This window comes from Dermacentor albipictus, chromosome 1 (genome assembly GCF_038994185.2).
Source record: "Dermacentor albipictus isolate Rhodes 1998 colony chromosome 1, USDA_Dalb.pri_finalv2, whole genome shotgun sequence".
In the NCBI taxonomy this organism is placed as follows: Eukaryota; Metazoa; Arthropoda; class Arachnida; order Ixodida; family Ixodidae; genus Dermacentor; species Dermacentor albipictus.
Window position 1 is genome coordinate 342767978 of NC_091821.1, and position 17539 is coordinate 342785516.

Below are 17539 nucleotides of genomic sequence, written 5' to 3' on the forward strand. Positions count from 1 at the left end.
AAGACGAGGACACAAGGAAGCAAACACCACAGACAAGCGCTGACTGCCAACTGGAAGTTTATTTGAAATTCACCGGACATTTATACCTTTTTCAGCATAGGCATGCGCACATCAGTGTGCGCTCTCCCTCGCAATTCCCTCACCTACGCCTGTCTCCACGCGCGCTCACCGGCCCAGCTTAGCTCGCTCCATGAACGTTCATGTTTCGTTATCTTCTGTTATCGCGAAGCCTGCCCTGCTGTGCGTTGACCGGCGTGGGCAGTTTCACCGGTTTCGTGGTCCTCAATAGCTGTGTGCTTGTGCTTCGCGATGGTTCACCCGTTACACGACTCGCACCGCTCGGACATTGTGTAGTAGTGCACGAATACCCCAAGAACAAGCCCTGCAAGGTTCTTAAGGGTGCCTAAAGACAACAGGTGAGACCCAAGGACGTCGGAAGGTGCATATACACAAACAGGGCCCTGTTCATGTGTGTGCGCCATGACTTTCCGGACGTCGTTGCGCCTTGATTGTGCTACGCTTTTCTCTTACCAATAGAGAAAGCTGACAGATGTTTCTCCTTATTGTCACCTGGTCTATGAACTTTTTCTGGGCCAATTCTTATTCTGCAACTTTAGTAACTCGCCCAGCTTTCCATTCCGCCCTCAGGGCCTTTTCTGGGTGTCCCCGTTCTGCAAATGTACTAACAGCTGAAAGTAAACTGTTCGTGTTTATGTATTATCTCAGTAATTGCCGATGGGAAAACGGCGCGAACAACCTTCATGTGTAGACATGATGCGCTTTTTTTCTAGAAAGCATGGGTATTGCAGGAGTCCTATACGCGGATTTTTACAGATCGTATTTGTTACACAAAGGAGTGCCCAGTAGGTATGAATTAGTGCCTTAAGTAACGTAATGTTACTGCTAAGCATTGTATTCGTGGTGAAAGAAAAGTCGTGTTGTTGGCTTATTTCACCTGGTCTTTGATTTAGGAATAGGCCTTTCTGAGAATGTTTTTTTATGTACTGCTGCAAAAGCTGACTACCTTCTGCTCTCCCTTGTCACCGTTACTCAAGTTGGGGCCAAGTGCAAAATAACGTGATAATGTGTATCTCCATTTTTAGTACAATGTTATTTTTGTTCTGCCATGGCTTTTTGATTTTTTTTTAGTAGCAATAAGCATGTCACGCGTTTCATATACTTTTGTGCAGGTATATAAGTTATTTCTTTTTTATCGTATGGCTGTCAATGAAACAATCTTGGCATTTTATTATATTTTTGAGGTATTTTGCGGGTAACTGCTTTTGCCATTACCAAAGAATATTCCCTTCCTTTTGTTGCCATGACTATCTCATACACGTCGTGCAGTGTTGGGCAATATCTTCGTGAGTATATCAGAAGCTCTTCTACACTTTGGTCTTTAGGGCATTATATAAAATCTTTTTTGATGTGCGTATACATGAAACGGCCTTTGTGTTTTCTTGAGTCTTATGTTTTTGTTATTTCACTGTCTGTGAACTTTTGTGCTCTTTAGTAGACATGTACATGTCATGCATTTTTCACTTTTGTTCATTTTCTGAACGTGTATCATACTAAGCTATACGAAAATAATTGTTTTCGGAAACGGATGTCAGTAAAACGATTCCAAAAATCTGTTGTGTTTGAACTGGAGTTTGTATATGTTCCGGCATATGCTGCCATACTCAAAGTATGGACAAGACTGCGTGCGTGCAAACACATATAGAATCCACGGTCCACCGCGCGCCAATGCCTGGCGTAGCGCGCGCACGCGGTACGAAAAAAAAAGCGAAATAATACTCACCACGGACAGGCAAAAAGAAAGCAAAAGTAAAGGTGCGCGGGATTATGAAAGGGTGGAAATCTAGCGAAGCGGGTCGTCACGATAAAAACAAAAAATAAAAAAAAGAACGAACTGTGCTAGGGTGAGGAGGCGCCGTGCGGTCCTGTTGACATGACAACGTAAACAATCGTGTGCGCCGCCATTTCGCCAAAGTATCGCCCTCCTACTAGGGCCGTAACTGATGGGGACCTTGGCGCTAGTGTGAAAGATCTTCTGCATTAAAACAACCAATGGCAGCCAAGCGGAGATTCGCCCCTGGGACGTCTCCGCAACACTGAGCCGAGATGGCTGGGAAAGATTGTCGGCCGACAGCGCCAGAAGCGATTCCGCCCTACGGGCGCAGCGTTGCTCCATGATTTTCTTCTATAATGGCAATATTGACAGCTAGTAACAGGATTACGTCGACAAGAGGAAGAAAAACTGAAGAGGTATGAAGCGAACCGCTTCGCAGCTGTGTTGGGAAAGTCCTCTGTCGCAATATATTCGAGCGGCACTGTACGTGGGGAGGGGAAACATATTGCCACCGATCTCCATCAAACCGCATGGATCAAATGCCGCCTTCTTCTGCATACACCATGCATACGTCAACAACAATGGCGTGTTTTAGAGCGCGAGCTCGAATGTGGCCTCGCCAAAGTTGTCGCTCGCACTGTCACTTCTAGTGTTGAGAGCGGGACTGCGATAAATAGAAAGGAAAAGAAGCGCAATGGCAAAGCCTTTAACAAAACTTCGCTTATGTAGCGATAATAGCATGGCATGCACGCTATTCTTCCGAGCGCAAGCGAAAAATACTGTGCAGATGCCACCGACGAAGATTAAATGTAAGCGAATAGCCGAAGGCTTATTGAAAGTTATTCGCTTTATTAAACGAGTGATGCCCTTGAAGGCGTATATTTGTTGCAGTGAGGCTAATTAGGTAGCGTTTGTTATTTCATTGCGTAATACCGTGCAGAACAGCGCCGTTAGCCAGCACAGTCTGTGGCGGGCTGCAGTAGAGACGGACACGTCAGCCGATTCGTCATAACGTGCGCGTTGTGCAAGCGCCGGCGTAACGTGACTGCCATCCTCCTCTCCCGCCGCCGGAGCGCTTTCTTGATAGCACTTTCTCTCCCTCTACTTTCATTCCCTACCCCCTGTGCAGCGCGGTTGAGGTGTCCTCTGCTGAGAGACAGTTACTGCGCTGCACTTTAACCCAGCCTTTCCTTCCCGTCATCAAGAATCTCCTTCTCTTGATAGCTCTGCCTTTCGTCTTTCGTGTGCGCTGCACTTCGACGACCGACCATTACCCGTCGGCCTTAGTCAGCCACCAGTGAAGTGTTAGATAACGCTAGCTTGACGTTTAGTGCGTAGTAGACCAGAGCAAGCACGGAACAGCTTAGTAGGAACGTTGGTCTGCTGTTTATTGCGTGTTCGCGTACAATGCTCATGAGTGCAGCGCGGGAGGCAGAACGCTCTGCTAGCTCCGTCACCGGGCCGATTGAGTGGCGCTTTGACGGTGTGTTCACTTCGCTTCGTAGTTTTTTGCAGCCAAGCCCACTGCGCGTCTACGAAGATGCGACGCCGGTAGCGAGACAGCACGGCGGAGGCGATAGCGGCGCCAACGGCGGAAATGCGCCACGAGCGTCGGCGCAATTACTATAGCAATAAAGAGCGCACAGATTCAGCAACCCCAAGTTAAACACTTCGGTAACCGGCGACACTGCAGGTTTTTCCGTAACGCGACCTAGCCATTTGTAACCCCACTCGAACAACTGAACAAGTGGTATATTCTTATGGGCAAATGCATTGCCCACAAACTTATGGGCAATGCATTGCATAAAAATGCGCACGTGATTGAAGGTGGGACCTATATGGCGGACAAACATTGCATGCATGACATTGCACGTTGCAGAGGATAAAATTAAAAATTATATGCGTTACCATCAGTCCTATAGCGTTTAACGAAGCGCTTCTGTGAAGCTTCGCTTCACACAAATTTCAACATGTTTGTCCTGCGCATAATTTTTTCTTAAGTTATTTTCGTTCGCGATGGCGTTACAAGGAAGCGTGATGTTACAGGGAACTCGGCCTATCTCTTAAAATTGCGGCAAAAAACACACTTGTTGGAATATACTTTTCTCAAAGCTTTTTTTTAATCGTTTCAACTAAGTATACTATAGGAGAACAGTGACATAATGCGTGCGATATTCTACTTTATTTAAAACCGGTTTAATTATTTACACTTATTGATTAAATACAAGGGCAAGCAAGTTTACATCCTCATGCTGTGCGACATTTAGGCACTGATGACCTAAATGTATATGTGACGACAACCTGGGCATCTGCCAGGTTATCGCTGGGAGATGCCCAGGCGCAGGTGACAGGAGGTGTCAGGGCGACCCCAGCCGGAAGAAACCTCGGAAGACAAACTTTCGTCCTCCCAGGAATGGTTGCCGAGAAGGAAGCAGACACCCGGAGGTAAAAGTGCCCCTGTGGCCCCTTCGAGAACAGGCATCTGGACCTGGAGGAGAGCTCAAAGGTAAGGAAGCCCAGCTGATGGTTTGTCAGAAACAGATGGTGAGTGAGCCATTCGGTCGGCCAGTTTGTTGAACGAACTTCCACTGAGTCGTCGAATCCAGTGCACCGTAATGATAAAATGAGACAACTTGCTTAGCTGATGTATTTGTTGGGCAGATTTGAAATCTCTTTGTCACTTTCTTTAGTTCACTCAATGCAACGAGCGAGTCAGTTAAGAGTCCGTGTAGAGAGAGCGCGTGTATTGAGTTCTGTGACGCTTTGTAACGCGCTGACATGCTCGAAAACATGATGTAACGCGTGTAGTTCTAATAACAATAATCCGGTGTTTCGGTGGCATAGGTGCATGTATACTTAATTCAAGGATGACTAGGGCTTACGCATCTGATTGAGAACAGCACGGCAAGCTGGCTGCGCGTCTCATTTTTTACAACGGGTCACTGCAGGCCGTCTGTAGCAATGTTGCAGAGCGGTTGGAGGTGCGAAGTGCGTTTGAAGAGAGCGTAGAAAGCGAATTCAGGCATCGCTTTCGTTTCTCGAAATGAACAGTGCGTTGAACAGCTCCCTCTGACGCGCCGATACTCGCGGGCCACAACGCGTTGAAAGCCATCAAACACGCCGTTGATATAAGGCTCTGCCGAAGGTGTCACTGAAGTCTATAGGTTTTTTTCATGGTCAATTTCAAATTGCAAAGCAATTTGAAACGAGGTGAACATGCAGCAACCTGTTAATTCTCTTGGCATAGGCTATCCATACCTTTATAAATAACTTTTAATTGGCTACCTCCATCTCTTTCAAAAATGTAATAAACTTTGTCCTGTGTAAATATTTAAATATATTTTGTATATGTGCATGGTGGTTATAGTGGAAATTTAAAACAATGTTGAAGTGAGAAAATACGGATGAGGCAGCCGCCGCTAGTGCTTCTAATGCACTTGTCCTCCTATCGTCCGGATTTTCAGAAATAAAAAGAAAGTATGGATTAAAAGCCGTGCGCATCCGCGACAGCAGTGATGCAGTAAGCTATTAGCCCTAATAAAATTTCAAGTGAAAGGGTCGAGGCAAGTTAAAAGAAACCTCAAGTGATGTGAGGGACAAAACTCTGGTAACGACACTTTGTGTGTGTGTGAGGGGGGTGGTGGGCTTCGGCATCGCCGCCGGGGTGGGTGGGGGGTGCGCCCCCCCCCCCGTAAAACTCAGAAGGGGGCTCGGGCCCCGGAGCGCCCCCCCCCTCCCGCCCCTTGGTCGGCGACTATGAGTCGCTATCATCCTTATAGATGCGAACGTCTGATTGGAGCAGGTCGTCTGCTTTCTGAGTTGCACACCTTCGAGATGCGTCGCCATCATGGTCGAAGCCCGTAACGTTAGGAATCCTTTCAACACGGTTCCGGGGCCAAAGAGAGAGAGAGAGAAAGAATAAGAGGAAAGGCAGGGAGGTAAACCAGATATCAGTCTCCGGTTTGCTACCCTACACTAGGGATGGGAGATAGGGGTTAGCAAGAAGACAGAGAGGAAAATGCTAAAAAAAAGACACACAAAAAGCACGCACGCACGGAGACACACACACAAAAGGCGTTCCAGTTAAAGACGTTCACAAAGGCCGGTAGATCGCAAAAAGCGTCAGCGCTTGCACGGCCTTCTTCTGTGATGTTAGGTCCTTTTGATAGTGTAGAATTCCTTTTTCCGATAGCGGTTGGTCGTCCAGCTGGTCAAGTTTGCGACGAAGGCATTTCCGGGGCCAAGAGGTTACGTCTAATTATATGACTTCCTTGGCCTGGAGTGCGGCATCCATCGCTGAGCCGATGAGTGCGCTGCCGACGTACTTGCACGAGCGTATATAAAGACATTTCCTTCGAGCCTCGCAAATGATGTGATTGCAGTATAGAGATAAGTGCGAAAGGAATAATGCTAATCACGTTACTGAGCACGACAAAAAAAAAAAAACAAGGAACAGCCACGCGCAGCCATCTACTACACTGTAAAGCAAAGTGATGAAGAGTGACTGGAAGTATGGGTTGACAACAGCTCCCCTCCATTTCCACTGAAAGAAGAAACAACATTAAAGTGAGGTCACGTTGAGGGGAAATGAGAAAGGTAAATATTGTGCTGCTAATATGTGCGCTCACACTCGGGTTTTTGAAAACTTATTTCGGTCATATATACTTGGGAGGCTCCATACACGTTCCAATGCGTTTTGAGGCTTTAGAGAAATGCGGTTCATGGCCCCTTTAAAACCTTATTTTTCCATCTCATTTCTCTCTCTCTCTTACTGAACCCTCGGCTTATTTAGCCACGTCATCTTCACATCTCCACAGCCACGTCATGCTCACACGGCACGGTGTTCACTTATTCAATCTTGTTTTTGTTTTGTAGCTGAGCCCACGGGATAGCAAGAATAGGCTAAATATACGAATTGCGCAGGATAGGATAGGATAGGGATAACTTTAATAAAGTGCCGGCAAACGACGATTTAACGAGTCGTGACGCTGGCCAAGCGTCGACCCGGGGTTATACCCTACTCTGCATTAGCCCAGTTGGGCGCGTTTGTAGTGGGTCATGAGGCTTGTGCTTTTCGAGCGCACCCCGGGCCTGCTGGACGGCCTATAGTTGTGAGTCCTTGTCTGCAGACTGCAGTGCACCTTGAAGTTCTGGCGGGTAAGTCCTGGAGGTAGCTGCCGTTGGGAACCTGGCACAGTCCCACATGATGTGCCATTGGTCCGTCGGATCCGCTGCACAAACACCGCACAGCCCATTCGGATAGAGCTCTGGGTAAAGCACGTGCAGCATTGCGGGGGCGAGGAGTGACGCGGTCTGTATTTGTCTTAGGATTACGGCCTCCTCCCGACTGAGTGCCGGGTGGGGAGGCGGCATTGTCCGTCGAGCTAAGCGGTAACACTTGGTTACTTCGGCATAACTAGTCAATCTGTCCTTGCTTTCGAACCACCACACGGAACGGTCATTCTCGGGGGCACGGAAAGTAAGCGCTCGCGCCGCCGAATGGGCCGTTTCGTTGTGGTTCGGTGAGGATGCACACTCGCCGGCGTGCGCCGGGAACCACTTGATACGGACGGTCCTGCCCGGTCTTGAAGTTGGAGCTTGCCGATGATGGCGGCCGCCGGCGCGCATATTCGCCCCTTGACAAAGTTGCGCACGGCATTCCTCGAGTCGCTGAGCACGGTGTGACACTCGGCCTCGGTGATCGCCAGAGCGATGGCAACCTCCTCAGCGTCTGTGGCGTTCGTGCACCGCACGCTCGCTGCCGTTGTCTTGATGCCGGTAGCCGCCGCAACGACCACTGCCGCGAAGCCTTCCCGCTTGTATTCCGCGGCGTCCACGTACCGGGCGTGCTGGTCTTGAGCGTGTTGTTCGGTGAGGGCCTTGGCCCGCGCCTGCCGCCGTTCTTGGTTGTATTCTGGGTGCATGTTCTTCGGGATGGGGTCCACGTAAATGTGGGCCCGCTCCTCATCTGTGATCTCGCACGGTTGCCGGCTGGGAGCTTGGGGGTTGTAACCCAGGGACGTCAGTATACTGCGGCCCGTCTTGGTGGTAGAGAGGCGCTCGAATTGCGCGGTGAGCTGCGCCTCGGCTATTTCTTCTAGGGTGTTATGGACGCCGAGCTGCAAGAGCCGAGCCGTACTCGTAGTCTCCATTAAACCCAGCGCCGTCTTGTAAGCCCGTCTGATCAGCGTGTTGATCTTGGTCCTGTCAGTGACGTGCCAGTTAAGGTAGGCCGCAACGTAGGCGATGTGACTGATCACGAACGACTGGACAAGGCGCACGAGACTGTCTTCACGCATGCCCGCCCGTCGTGTAGAGACTCGATGTATGAGCCGGATGGCGTCCATTGCCTTGGTGGTAAGCTTGTTGATGGTCTTGTCGTTGCGGCCACTCTTGTTGAGCAGCAGGCCCGGACCCTGATCTTGGGAACTTCGGGGATGCGTTGCCCCGATGCAGTCACAATTTTGATTTGATTACACTCCCGAAGAGGAGCGCGCTTCCGTCCCGGTCGAAGCGGTGTGAGGACGAACAGCTCAGATTTGGCGGGCGAGCACATTAGGCCTGTGCCATCAAGGTGCTGCTCGATGGCGGTAACCGCCGCTTGCAGCTGTTGCTCGATGCTGGCGTCGGTGCCGTCGGCCGCCCACAGGGTAATGTCGTCGGTGTAGATCGTATGCCGGACGGTGGTCCACGCTACTGCTCTCGCTACCCGATCATGACGAGGTTAAAGAGCAACGGCGATATGACCGAACCCTGTGGAGTACCCGTACTGCCGAGCTTGTGTTCCGGGAGCTTGAGGTCTCCGGCGTGCAGTTCCACCGTGTCAAGAAGTCTTGAATATAATTGTAGCTCGTTACCCCCATGTTGAGTCTTGATACTTGTCCTAATATGGCTGAGTGTTTGAGTTTGTCGAATGCACTTTGTAAATAGAGACCCAGAATTACTTTGCTGTCTTGTGTCTTGCTTTCGACGATTTCTTGTTTGAGTAGTAACACTGCATCTTGTGTGCTGAGTCTGCGCAGTTTGGCATGTTAGATTCGCGGGTATCGTGGTAAACTTGCGTGCTCCTACGCCGAAGACGAAGAAAAATGCTGGCAAGCGTGCACGCCGGCGCGAGCTGTTGGGTGGTCGAAGCACGGGCGCGGAATCCACGTGCCATCCGTTGCTGCCGTTAGATGCTGTAGCCATCTTGCGTATACTGGACACGTCGCGAACAGCGCCGATCCTCGACAAGTGATACCGCGCCATGGAGCTAGGCACTGTAATAGAGCAGCAGCAGCTGATCGCGGAGGAGGACTCTCCCAGGCGTGTGCAAATGGAAAGCTTGCCCACTGCGTCGTCCGCCGGCTTCCACCTGACCAGCAAGAAGGTGAGAATCTCGGACACGCTAAACAGCGACGCCGGATCAGTTTATAGGCTGTTTCAAGGACTACTGAGTGTACTGACACACGGTGACACAGAAATATCGCGAGGCCGCCATTCCTAAATAATGCCAGAAATAATCAATTAGATCGGTTCAAAATACGCGTCAAGTGCAGCGTGCCTTTGGACGTGGAAAAAGGAGACTGCCAAATGACAGTTCAACTAAGCCACGCGGTCCCCTTATTACGTTCTGTATATAGTTATCCTTGGCATAAAGGTTTTCGCAGCGATGAAAACTTAATTCCCACGATACTTCCTGTTTTCGTTGCAATAACAATACAGGAGAACGTTGCTCATTCCTGGTTCACTAAACACAGCGTCATCCGATGTCACCAACGTCACTACCGGCGCTACTTCTTGAGTTTTCGTTCCCGGTAACGCTGAAACAGCGCGATCAATGGTTCGGCGGACAGGTTATCGTGCTCCTGGTCTCTGCGGTGGCGGTGCTCGGATGCGCGCTTGCGCTGAATCTGGTGCACATGAACGGGACCCCGGCGTTCACGGCCGAGACGACGAGCACGGAGCCGCAGGAGGAGGATTACCTGTCGATGCCGGCGGCCGCCGCGCCGCCGGTGCAAGCGGCGCCAGCAGTGGAGCGGGCCCCGCCGGCCGAGTCGGCGGCACCTTCGCGGCCTGCGGGCGCGATGCCAGCCACCGTCGCGGAAAGCGGAGAGCCCGCGGACATCGGCACCTACACGCAGCTTGCGGCCAGCGAAGATGACAGCGGCAACGACACGGTGGGTCTCGAGTTCCTCTTTAAGTATGCGCGACCGAGATGTCGCACGTCAGGGATCGACGGCTTGCGCTGAAGTCGTCGCGGACTATATAGCAGCGCGAAATGAAAGGCTGAGCGTTAAATTCGATCTGCTTATTTCCGGTTTATCTCTGGCAGCCTGGATGTAGAAGTGCAGCATAAGCTATGTATACCCTGCTGAAGATGAGCCGACGCGACGACCTCGCGCACATCCGCGATATCTCGTTCGCGCGCTTTCAATCTCGGGAAGTCAAGCTGCACCTTACCATATACTTGGTTGTCTGTTGCTTGGCGACGCGTGCGAAGGAATTTAGCCGACTGTGGCGGCAATCCAAGAAAAGGGCTCGGGCTTCGCGGAGATTCACGGTGGAGTTTGAAAAGTGGCTAAGTAATCAGCTAGTAGCATTAGGTGTCACATGCATTTATATAAACATACCGCGTGAAGCACGGAAGCTGGAGGGACATGATCGCATGGCGCCTAAAAAAAGCAGCTCTAGACACCGGATGGTGAGCTCTGGGATCGGGACGGGAGCATTTACAGGTGCATTTTACAGAGCTGCACAGGTTTGCTTACATGAAGCCGAAACTGACAGACTGCAGACTGTCAGCGCGGCGACGTCCTTGAGGGAGATTACGGCAGTATGAACTGCAAAAAAGTACTAACTTGGGCCGGTTGCACGTGTTGAAGTTAAATCAGCTCATGGAATAGGACGAGAAGAAGAAAACGGACAGTGCTTCGTCCGTTCTTTTTTTCCTGTTCGTCCTTTCTTTATTTACGGAAGCATTTTCACCCGGCCCACTACACTACCGATGAAAGCAACCATGCAGGTCGCACGCCTACAACAGCTCTAGCGGCCTGTGGCCTGTTCACACGGTTAAGAACGGCCCGCTGAGGTGCAAGTTTTGCCAGCCAGTTGCGACAGCGGCGTCAACTTTTCTTGGAAAGTCACACCGTTACGCTCTAGCCAAACGGCGTCACTAAATCTACTGTATGCGGAGGACAATGCCGCGTCCTCGCCTCTCCGTCGCGGGAGCCGAGATGAGTTCGCCGAACCAGGCTTTATGACGGCACACGCCACCGCCGACCTGGTCTGCCGCGAGCGGGGGAGTGCCCGAGGGAACGTAGTTGGAGACTCCTTCCCACGCGCCGTTCAAGACGCAAGACAATGGACAACCGGCGGCCGCGCTGCGGGGGTCAGATCGGGGAATAAAAGGCGCTTTTCCTGACGTAAGCCCCGAGCTTTGCGAAGACCGTCTGACGTCGGTGGGGGCCGTATATGCCGTACCAACACACACTTAGGCACAGGCCTAAGTGTGTGTGTGAGTGTGTGTGTGTCCCTCCGGCAGAGAGAGACATCGTTTACGATGGCTAGTTGAACGTTTCCCTCACCTTGGGATCGAGGGAGGACCGATTGTTTATAAACCGCTCTTGTGCGGCTGCTTAGTGTGCTTTCTCTCGCAGTCATGCTAGACTGATGAACTGAAACGTCCTGATGTAGATACTGTAAATAAACCCATATTCCACGTTCTCGATGAGAAGCAGTCCTTCCCTTCGACAACGTCCTCAGCGTGGATAAGTTGGACGACGGCATGGGCCAGCTACCTACTAATTCATGCCCGATTCCAATCTTGACAACTGATTACGAGCGATGGGATTGACCTCCCAATCCTCACAACTTTCGTACAACTTCATACAATGGATATATAATTTGTCAACAGGCACTTTATGTTCACCCATGACACAATTTAGCCCGCGGTGCAAAGCCGGCATCTTTAGCACCTTCATTTAGACTAGCTTGGAAAAACCACCATGTCTGTAAGGTTTACCAAGCAGGCACTGTTGAAGAGAATATTGTTCAAAACACGAAGATGCAAATCTCAATGCCACTGACTGCTCTTTAACATGGTTTTCTTGGCCTATAAGAAGCGCTGGTCTTGTTTCCGAGAATGGCAGACGTGAAATTTCGTGCGAACTACGTATAGCTCCGCCAGAGTTAGCACAATAGTGCTGTACGTATTTAGAGATTTGCGTGACGATGACTGCCTTACAGTAGCCGGCCGCTAATGAAAAATAAGTTTCGGTTCGCGAATCACCTCGCTTGAGCACTCCGCAGTATTCCTTCAAGACACACCTTGTTTACTTTAATTATTGTTTTTTTTGCACTTGAATATGCGAGTGCAATATGTGATATGGTCCACAGTTGGCGACGGCCCTCAAACAGCGGCAGATGGAGCCCCGCTGCCTGGATCCCGTCCACATGACGCCGTGCTCCGGGAAGACGAGCCGGTGGCCGACGTTCTTCTTCGACGGCCGCCGCTGCTTGACGCCTGTGAGCGTGCCGCCGCCTGGGTGCCTGGAGGGCCCCAACCGCTTCCGCTCGCTGGGCCACTGCCGCGGCGCTTGCCAGGTCAGCACGCGCCGCTCAAGACGACGCCGCGTTTGCTGCGTTGGAGAGTCGGTCTGTTTGTCAAGCGTTTGTGAGTTCGCAAATAGGACGCACTAGCGCTTGCTTTTATTCGAAGCATACTAACCGCACAACCACGCTCTTCCTTGCTGCGCCGCGCGCGGCCGCGTAGCTACCATATGACGTCATAACAGCTGCAAAAGCGAAGGCTCAACTCGTGCGCTCGCTTGCGGCCGCGTAACTACATAGCCGGGTCTCAGCTCGTGCGCTCGCCTGCATGAGTTGTTTCTTCGTCTAGCCGAACCAAATATAGCCAAGCAAAAGCAGTTCACCAGGCTAAACAGTGGTTCAACAACTACAATAAAGGCTGGTATGCTTCGCATCCTGGGCTTAACCTTAGCTAAGCCACAGCCATTTTTTTGTCCACGTATATTGACCGCGGTGTGCGAGTGATTCGAGTTTACTTCCGCTGACGTCCCTGCCGTGGCAGTCAAGTCTACCAAGAAAAAAGTGGCTCCTGTCCTTTGTCTAAACGACGTTCTTTAATTTTTTTTTGTCATGCCTTATAGCAAACGCACTTCATGTATGGATTTCGTACGTGCTCCGTTTATTGTGTACCCGCCGCGGTTGCCCAGGGGCTGTGGTGTTGGGCTGCTGAGCACGAAGTCGCGGGATCGAATCCCGGCCACGGCGGCCGCATTTCGATGGAGGCGAAAACACCGGTGTACTTAGATTTAGGTGCACGTTAAACAACCCCACGTGGCCAAAATTTCCGGAGTCCTCCACTACGGCGGGCCTCATAATCAGAAAGTGGCTTTGGCACGTAAAACCTCATAATTTATTTTTTTTTATTGTGTGCCTGAAAAAGGAAATTGATTTGTATATACCACGATTAGCTGCAGTAGAAAAAGGGGCGGGCGATTGTGACCATGGTCATTTCATTTCACGCTCGCTTAAATTTAGCGGAAGTGACGTAGTCGGAGCCCTACAAGCCATAGAGTTCCTCACTATAACACCTAGAGGGAGATCTGGCGCCACCGTCTATGGGAGTTTCTTAAGGGGCGCTTTGCCGTCATGGGATTGACGGTATATGTGTCTGCGAGGCTTGTGCTGGCTGCATGGTGTTGTAAGAGGCTTCTTCTAAAACGTTGATATGGCTACACAAATAACGCGTTCTTAAAGAAATCTTCATAAAGTGTTTCCATTCACGCAAATTGCATCTTTACTCACCTACAATGCATGACTTAGGGAAGAAAAGTAAGAATAGACGACAAACTGTTTCAAAGCGAGCGCGAATCTTGTCGTCTGTTCTCCAACTTTAGTAGCCCGCTGATACTTTTTACGTATATATATTTGTACATGCAATAACAAGTTCTTATAGTTAAACAATACATGTTTTTGTTTAAGAATAAAGCTAAAGCAGCCTTTTACTTGCAGTTTTAGTAGAAAATGAATCATTGTGACAGACGAAACGGTGCTTGCCTGGCTCTCCGAGAACGATGCCATTCCGAAGTCACAATATACCGGCATTCTCATGCATACCGCAGCGCAGCAGTGCCAGATTTCCCTCTAGGTAATATAGTGAGAAACTCTATGCTACCTTTGTTATAGCGCAAGCTTGACACGGACAACAGAAGGCACATCTGACACACACAACGCTGTGTGTGTGTCAGATGTGCCTTCTGTTGTGCGTGTCAAGCTTGCCCTATAACAAAATAAGATATGCCGTACCAACAAGCCCCTATTGCTATCCTCATCTATGTTACCAAGCTTTGTAGAGTGCGAAAGACACAGCAACATCGATAGCTCAATCTAGTCTCAGCTGATCAGGCTCCGCTTTGATGCAGCGAATCTGTAGCACTCCCTGAGCTTTGAAGCACCCCAGTGCGTGGCGTGGCTTCAGGTTGTCATAAACACAGAGACATCGAAGCCTGGCAGAGTATAGGTTGCGTCAGGCGCACAACAAAGTTAAAAAATAATAATAATAATAGCCATACTTCGAGGTAATTGCGAAGGTAAACCACGACTTGGATGAAAATAAAATTTTAGGGCGGACGTTATTGGAAACATCGTATGCCCTAATTGATGGCGCGGGCGTGCGCTACGAGTCTGAGGGAACTTAATTCGCAGCTGAGATCTCTGTGTGACATGAAGCCGCGCTGTTATCGCACGGGAAGTGCAGGGGGTTCGAACCGCTCTCTCCACCAGGGTCAGGGCGCTCGCGCCGAGTGCCGGGAGCCGGCGCGGCTGGTGCCCTGCAGCCGAGAGCACGTCAAGCGGCGCTGGTTCTACCCGGCCAACGGCAGCTGCGTCGAGTGGGGCTTCCCGGAGGGCAGCTGCGTCAACATTGGGCTGCGCCTCTTCCAGAGCATGCAGCAGTGCCTGCTCGACTGCGTGCAGCACAACGCGCCCGGCTGCCGGGAGTACCCCGTAGGCCAGCGATGCGGCGAGTACCAGGCACGTGTCGATGAACGCCGCGGGGACTTTCCCCCAGGTGGCGCTGCGCGCGCATTCTTCCTTTTATATGTATGCGTTCACTTTACTTTCGCTGTCAAAGTTGTTATATAGAAGGAACTTGGCTGAGCCTTTTTTTTTTGCTTCTTGTTGACTTTCTTAGTACTTTTGGTGCAATGGAGTTGGATGTCGTGCATGATTTTTGCAACTACTTTAATGCATTGGGCCTTAGTAAAGCTCGACCAGAAGGCTTTCGGCCATGTGGGCGAGAAGCTCGGCAGAGGAGCTTTAAGACTCCCGGCCGCGCAAGCAACGCAAGTGGGCTCTGCCCACTGGCAGATCCAGAAAAAAAGGGGGCGTGGGCTTACTGTGGTATCCTGAATATAAATTTCACTTAACCGTTGGAAATTCGTTCCCGAAACAAGGAACAAAACGTTGCAAGGAACTAATAACTACAGGTTTCTATCCGAGGCTTTTATTATGCCTTGCAGTCAACGAAGCAAGAATGAAAATAGGCCTTCGGCGAGACAACAAAAGTTTCCGACTCTGGTGTTTCGACCCACTGCGCACAGCATGCGTAAACTCGGACGTGCCTCTCTTGGAGTTATTGTAGTACTTCCGGTACTGCTACAGTAATTCGCAGTTTATTGCATTACTCTACGTAGAGTGTGTTCACTTTACATCAGCTGCGCTGGTTCTGGCTCTCAGATAGGCTGATTGCCTATCCTGCCCTCTTGCGTTATGTGGCCTTCTATCAGGAATGCCATACGTTGAAGGTGGAGGTCTTTCTTTTCACTGTTGCAGGTCAACTTCCCGGTATTCTCTGCCGTGAACAAGAACGGACATTTCGAGTGCCTGACGGTGGACCCAGCGGAAAAGCTCTGTCTGCTAGGTTCCAACATGTTCCACAGCTACCGGACATGCGCCCGCGCTTGCCTCATTTCGTGATAAAGCTTTCTTTTTCGAATTTCGTCAGTAACAGTGAACGCAAGTGTCATTTTGTGTGTATTGCTCGTTTGTGTTTCAAGTATATGTGTACGATCAGTGAAGTTTACGAAACGAATATGAATATTAAAGAAAGTAAGGGCTTTGATTTGAATACCTAATATTTTTCTGCTTTTAAGTGTATATGGAGATGGAAGGTGACGAAGCAAGTCTGTGAAGGTTTAAAACGAACAGGGTTTTTCTGTTATAAGAAAATGATTACTGGAAATCCCGCTTCGCAATATTGGCCTTAATTTATCAGTGCCCGTGATCCTGTCATTTGCAGCCTTTATTATTGGGTTCAGTCACAGAAATGTTTGCTTGGCAATACAAATTACCCAATTGAAACAAATCAATTACCACGTTAGACTGATCGTCCCCCTTCACCACCATAGCTTTCTTGTCATAATTAGATTTTTTATATGCCCGTACTTGTTCTCATTGCTTTTTTCCCACAAAGAAAAATTTCGATTTTTCAGCTCCAACTTTCAAACGAACTCTCTTGTTTTTATGCACCTAATTTAACCACCTAACGCATGGCCAATCTCCCACTACAGGCATACGCAACAGTGAGGACGACGACGACAACAGCAACAAAAAGTAAACGTTCTCCAAAGTTTCTCGTTGGCTTACATGTACTTGAAGGAGCGGGTGGACTGTGTGTGTGGCTCTTATTAAAGTCTAGTACATTCGGTCTTAATCGAATAAACCGCCGTGGTTGCGAGGTTGCGCGATCGGGATCGATGTCATGGGATCGAATCCCGGCCACGGTGGCCGCATTTCGATGGCGACGAAATGCAAAACACGCGTGTACTTGCATTTAGGTGCACGTTAAAGAACCCCAGGTAGTCCAAATTTTCGAAGCCTTCCTTTACGGCATGCCTCATAATCAGATCGTGGTTTTGGCACGTAAAACCCCATTATTTAATTTTAATTAAACGAATGTCGAAGGAAATTTAATATTGTCAAGTGAAATACTATTAAGGACAAAAGTATTCGATACGCATATGAATATTCGCCCGCTCCTGGTGTCGAGAGTTCTTGCAGAAACCTTTGTCACTCATTTTTATCGTTTGCGGCATAGCATTGACTCGAGGGGCCAAGTACTCGTAGCGCTATGCGAAAAACATTCTTTGTGCGCTTACTGTTCGCACGAAGAAACCAATTGGTGGATTAGTAGCCACCGAGGGAACCAGGATTTGTTTATGGCACTCGGACTCTTGGAAGGAGTATACGCCTCAGTGCCCAAGCGAAGTAGTCGCAGTAGACTGGGATCACGAGAAGAAAAATCTGCAGAACAAAAATGACGGAATAAGAACCGATTTGACAGGCACTCGCAAGTAAAAAATGGGCAGTGAGATAATATGTGTAACGTACTGACTTCAAATTTCCTCGTATAGTGATGTGATGATGTGATATCCTCGAATGCATTTCTTCCTTCGGCACTCGTTGGGCTAGACCTGTACTAGAGTTACCTGTCCTACACGACGGGCTCAGATCTACTGCTTCCCGCCAACCTCGAGTAAAAACAATCAATCACGTTTGTTCCTTCAACCCACAATGCGGTCCTGCCATACCTTAACGATACGGCGATTGTAATTTATTCGATCGTACGTTAGCGACGGAACTGCTTGGTTAGGAATTTCAAAATACGTGACAGCGTGCAGA

General features: G+C 49.7%; 1 protein-coding gene across 3 annotated transcripts; it reads left to right on the forward strand.

Annotated features, from left to right (window-relative positions):
* Window positions 1-263: 263 nt before the first annotated feature.
* Window positions 264-16490, forward strand: LOC135908395 (uncharacterized). Of its 3 annotated transcripts, none has more exons than XM_065440329.1 (6): window positions 264-416; window positions 4169-4358; window positions 9688-10011; window positions 12230-12436; window positions 14642-14890; window positions 15692-15873. In XM_065440329.1, exons 3-6 carry the CDS (start codon window positions 9754-9756, stop codon window positions 15833-15835), a joined length of 858 nt encoding a protein of 285 aa, XP_065296401.1. In that variant the 5' UTR covers window positions 264-416; window positions 4169-4358; window positions 9688-9753; the 3' UTR covers window positions 15836-15873. The 3 variants fall into 3 exon arrangements, with proteins under 3 accessions (XP_065296401.1, XP_065296349.1, XP_065296277.1); XM_065440277.1 differs by lacking the exons at window positions 264-416; window positions 4169-4358 and adding exons at window positions 8947-9221; window positions 16429-16490 and having other exon boundaries at window positions 15692-15779; XM_065440205.1 differs by lacking the exons at window positions 264-416; window positions 4169-4358 and adding an exon at window positions 8948-9221.
* The last annotated feature ends 1049 nt before the right edge of the window (window positions 16491-17539 follow it).

Bases quoted from the DNA above. Each gene is read 5' to 3' on its own strand.
- LOC135908395 (XM_065440205.1), top strand. From the start codon at position 9,099: ATGGAGCTAGGCACTGTAATAGAGCAGCAGCAGCTGATCGCGGAGGAG. The intron at 9,222-9,687 runs GTGAGAATCTCG...TTCGGCGGACAG, and splicing joins TCCACCTGACCAGCAAGAAG to GTTATCGTGCTCCTGGTCTC. The intron at 12,437-14,641 runs GTCAGCACGCGC...TCTCTCCACCAG, and splicing joins ACTGCCGCGGCGCTTGCCAG to GGTCAGGGCGCTCGCGCCGA.